Source organism: Pseudophryne corroboree, chromosome 6 (genome assembly GCF_028390025.1).
Source record: "Pseudophryne corroboree isolate aPseCor3 chromosome 6, aPseCor3.hap2, whole genome shotgun sequence".
NCBI lineage: Eukaryota > Metazoa > Chordata > Amphibia > Anura > Myobatrachidae > Pseudophryne > Pseudophryne corroboree.
This window is the reverse complement of record NC_086449.1, coordinates 811,867,292-811,872,137: the sequence shown is the minus strand read 5'-3', so window position 1 is coordinate 811,872,137 and position 4,846 is coordinate 811,867,292. Positions and strand designations below refer to the sequence as shown.

The 4,846-nt window shown below is 46.9% G+C and overlaps 1 protein-coding gene across 1 annotated transcript; it reads left to right on the top strand.

Annotated features, from left to right (window-relative positions):
* Window positions 1–1,402: 1,402 nt before the first annotated feature.
* Window positions 1,403–3,849, top strand: LOC134935775 (E3 ubiquitin/ISG15 ligase TRIM25-like). Its single transcript, XM_063930610.1, has one exon. The coding sequence runs from the start codon at window positions 1,413–1,415 to the stop codon at window positions 3,003–3,005; it is 1,593 nt and encodes a 530-aa protein (XP_063786680.1). The 5' UTR covers window positions 1,403–1,412; the 3' UTR covers window positions 3,006–3,849.
* Window positions 3,850–4,846: the final 997 nt, after the last annotated feature.

The window sequence follows — 4,846 nt, the reverse complement described above, 5'->3', positions numbered from 1 at the left end:
GGGCCATGCACGCTCTAATGGTTAGGCAAACCAATGTGGTGGCAGGCCACACCCTCTCTGGATACTGGCCACACCCCCTCTGGAGACTTGCTACACCCCTATACAGGGCCTCCTACCATAGCATCCGCCGCGGTGGGCCCTTAATGCCTCAGTCCGATACTGTCTGTGTCTACCTGTAATAAATCAGGTATTACCAAAAAGAAATAAAAGACATAATCAGCATACATTATTATTCAATGCTATAAGGTGACATCAGAACAGAACACGCCCACTCATACTAGGAAGAAAATGCGCTTTTTCCAAGATACATTTTGTGATTACATTTATCTCCAACTCTGAATAAGGCCCAATATGTATCTTTATCAGTCATACATATTATCTGTGTCCCTTAAGGGGGTACACGCAGAGATATCCGTGCATAAATTCTAAGCAATCTGACTAGATTGCTTAGAACTTAAGCACGGAAATCTCTGTGTATATGCCCCACAGTGATAGTGATGCACGTCCCCGCGCGTCGCTGTCGCCGGTGCAAGATTGAGCCTGCACGCAGACCAGGGGCGTAGCCAGAACTTTGTGGGCCCCATAGCAACATTTTGAAGGGGCCCCCCGTCCCAATGCTTCTAGAGACACTTCTCTGCAGCAGTTGTTAATTTTATGCCCTTCTTTAGCTCCCGTTCATTTTCTGAACCATAGCAGAGCCTCATTAATGTGATGCCCCATAGTAGTGCCTTAGTTTATTTTATGAATCACAGTAGTGCTTAAGTTCCTCCTATGTCACAATTCAGAGCTGCCAGTACACATTATGCCGCACAGTACCCCCAATTCACATTATGATATATAGTGCTCACTGTTCACATTGTGCCACATTACAGTGCCCCGGTTCATATTATATAACATTAAGATGCTCTCCAGTTCATTTTATACCACACAACAATGAGCAGGTCCAGGGGCATACCTAGATATATTGCAGGCCCAAAGGAAAAGGTCTGAAAGAACCCCTACATACCACCAAATGACAAAAAATGTATATAACTCATGTAACTTTGATAAGGAAGGTGGGGCCCTCTCAGCTCTGGGCCCCATAGCAGCTGCACTGCCTGCACCTATGGTAGCTACGCCCTTGATGCAGACTCAATCTAGCACACTGCTCATTTCACCGCTGGGTGAAATGTGCGCCCCCTCGCTCAGCTCACATCACGTCGTGCTGATTGGGGGGGGAGAGATGTGTGCTGAGCAGTCTGTTCTAGAATGCTGAGCACACATCTCCCCCGTGTGTACAGCCCTTTAGTGTAACTGAGCCTGTAGCTATAATCTGAGTGACAGCTCAGCCTCGCCCTGTGTGCAGAATGTGACCTCACTGGTATCTGAGTGTCAGAGACTTTCACTTTCATTTCTCTCTCCTGCTACCAGCGATGGCGTCTGCTGATCTGAGACAGGAGCTGGACTGTTCCATCTGCCTGAGCATTTATACAGATCCTGTAAACCTGAGATGTGGCCACAACTTCTGCCGGGTCTGTATTGAGCATGTGCTGGATACACAGGAGGGGGCTGGAGCTTATACCTGTCCTGACTGCAGAGCAGAGTGTCAGGAGCGTCCTGCACTGCAGAGGAACATAACGCTGTGTAACATAGTGGGGAGTTTCCTGTCTACTCGGCCAGATCAGGAGGAGACTGGGATCTTCTGCACTTACTGTGTGGACTCTCCTGTACCTGCTGCTAAATCCTGTCTGCTGTGTGAGGCTTCTCTTTGTGATAAACACCTAAGAGTACACAGCAAGTCATCAGAGCACGTCTTATGTGATCCCACCACTGCCCTGGGGAACAGGAAATGCTCCGTCCATAAGAAGATCCTGGAGTATTACTGCACTGAGGACGCTGCCTGTATCTGTGTGTACTGTTCAGCTGGGGAACATCGGGGACACCATGTGGAGATGTTGGATGAGGCCTTTAAGAAGAAGAAGGAGAAGCTGAGAAATGTTCTGCAGAAACTGACCATAAAGAGAGTGGAGACTGAGAAAAGAGTCCAGAGTCTGCAGGAGTGCAGGAGAGAAGATCAGGGAAAAGCAGCTGGTGTAACAGAGACAGTCACTGCCCTGTTTAGAGACATCAGGAGACAGCTGGCAGACCTGGAGAAGAGAGTCCTGAGTGAGATCTCCAGGCAGGAACAGCGCGTTTCACTCTCAGTCTCTGATCTGATCCAGCAGCTGGAAATAAAGAAGGACGAGCTGTCCGGGAAGATGCGTCACATTGAGGAGCTGTGTAACATGTCTGATCCAGTGACTGTCTTACAGGAACCAGACACAGGGGACTTGTGTGATACTGAGGACACAGAGAGACATTATAACCAGGTCCGTGGTGCAGGAGATCTGGATGTGGGTCTCATCTCAGGGACATTACACACATTATCTGATATAATAACAGGTATAAATACAGGGATCTATGTGCAGGAGGCTACAGACCTATTACTGGACGTAACCACAGCTGGTTATTATATACAGATATCAGGTGACAGGAAAACTGCATCCAGGTCACCAAACCAGAATCACCCAGTAACACCAGAGAGATTTCAGTATAATCAGGTAATAAGCACCAGGGGATTCTCCTCAGGGCGACATTACTGGGAGGTGGATGTCAGTAAGTCAGTGGTGTGGAGGGTGGGGATGTGTTATCCCAGTATAGTCAGGAGAGAATGGCTGTCATACATTGGAAATAATAACAAGTCCTGGTGTCTGTGTAGAGATAATAATCAGTACTCAGTGATACATTATAGTAGAGAGATCCAGTTACCTGACAATATCCCCTGTGACAGAGTGAGGGTATATCTGGATTATGAGGAAGGACAGCTGTCCTTTTATTCTCTGTGTGACCCCATCAGACACTTACACACCTACACTGCCGCCCTCACTGAGCCCCTCCATGCTGCATTATATGTAGATAGTGCATTTTATCTTAGAGGTTCTATAACTATATGTGGGGGAGTCAGGAGCTGGGAGACATTACCATAGGAAATCCTCCCAGAGACTGGTGACATCACAGGGAGGGGAATATGATTGGTGGAGCACTCAGCAAATAGAATGTAGCAGTGGGTGGAGCCACATCTGAGCTCCTCCCAGTATATGACCACATGACCACTGTGTCTGGAGCTGTTCCCTTATTGGTGTGTTGCTGTCATTATAACTATATAAATACACATCTCTGCCTCTGACACCTGTGATTGGCTGGAATATCTGTCAGTGTGCTGATGTCAGTATAGTGTGATGGTGACATTATGAGTGACATCATTGTGACTACATCCCCGGCCCATCACCACACACCTGACCATAGGGAGGACGGCCCAGCACTATTTTATCTATGTAATATTTGCTGAATTCCTTAATATAAAACATTTGGCCTCGGAGTCCTGTGAGTAAAATGCTGATACTCTAGGGCGCCGCGATTCAGTAACACTGAGACCACTGGTGCCCCCTATTACTGTAGTCAGAGCTACATTCGCTCGCACTGGGTGTTATGTGTGTAGGGGGAGAATGGGGCGGGGACTGTGTAAAGCTCCTCCTACTGGGAACTGCAACAAAAGTCAATGTTTCTTACATAACACATGTTTGGCTGGACAGCTACTGACTGCATGATGCCTCATTGCTTATCTGTATTATCTTATGCAGGAATCACAATGTATAATTACTGTTTATGTGCTCACCATTATACAAGTATAGTATAAATTATACAGCGCTCTCTCTTTACATCACGCCCTTTATACTGCCGCCATCACTTACCGCCATGTACACTGTCACCATAAGAGCCTTAAAACATACAAATGATATTATACATGTAATAAACAACGTTATAGCGTCACAGTCAGAGACTTTGGGAGACATCGATCATAACTTTGTAACCAACGTCTGTTTGAAATATTTCCGATGTTCTACCGATGTATTAGGGGGCGGGATCAGCCAGGCAGGCTTGTGTGATTGGCTTCCACAGCTAAGCCCATACATATAGGAGATATGTGCTCCTTCCGTTACATCCCCTGTATTATACACGTGTCAGGATGTCACACCCGGTACTCATACTCTGCAGTCACACACCTTACACATGGAGCTATTTGCTCCAGCATAGGAAGCCTGGTAATACTAATTATATGAAGGTAAGTGTAATGTGCCAGTTTATAACCATTGCAGCTCAGCAGAATATAATGTAACCTGACCATTACACTTTGGGGGTCATTCCGAGTTGTTCGCTCGCTAGCAGTTTTTAGCAGCCGTGCAAACGCTAAGCCGCCGCCCTCTGGGAGTGTATCTTAGCTTAGCAGAAGTGCGAGCGAAAGGATCGCAGAGCGACTACAAAAATAATGGTGTCGTTTCAGAGTAGCTCCAGACCTACTCAGCGCTTGCAATCACTTCAGGCTGTTTAGTCCCGGATTTGACATCACAAACACGCCCTGCGTTCGGCCAGCCATGCCTGCGTTTTTCCAGGCACTCCCTGAATACGGTCAGTTGACACCCAGAAACGCCCACTTCCTGTCAATCACTCTGCGGCCAGCACTGCGACTGAAAAGCTTCGCTAGACCTTGTGTAAAACTACTTTGGCCGCTGTGAAAACACGTCGCGCGTGCACATTGTGCCGCATACGCATGCGTAGAAGTGCCATTTTTGTGCATCATCGCTGGGCAGCGAACATTTTCAGCTAGTGATCAACTTGGAATGACCCCCATAGCTTCATATAGTACTAGCTGGAGTACACAGCGATGCCCCGGATTTTAAGAATGTCTGTTTACAAAATAAATGTAAATATTAAACACACAGTAGAAATAACATTGTAGATAGCTGAATACCCGTGCTTCACTACGGGA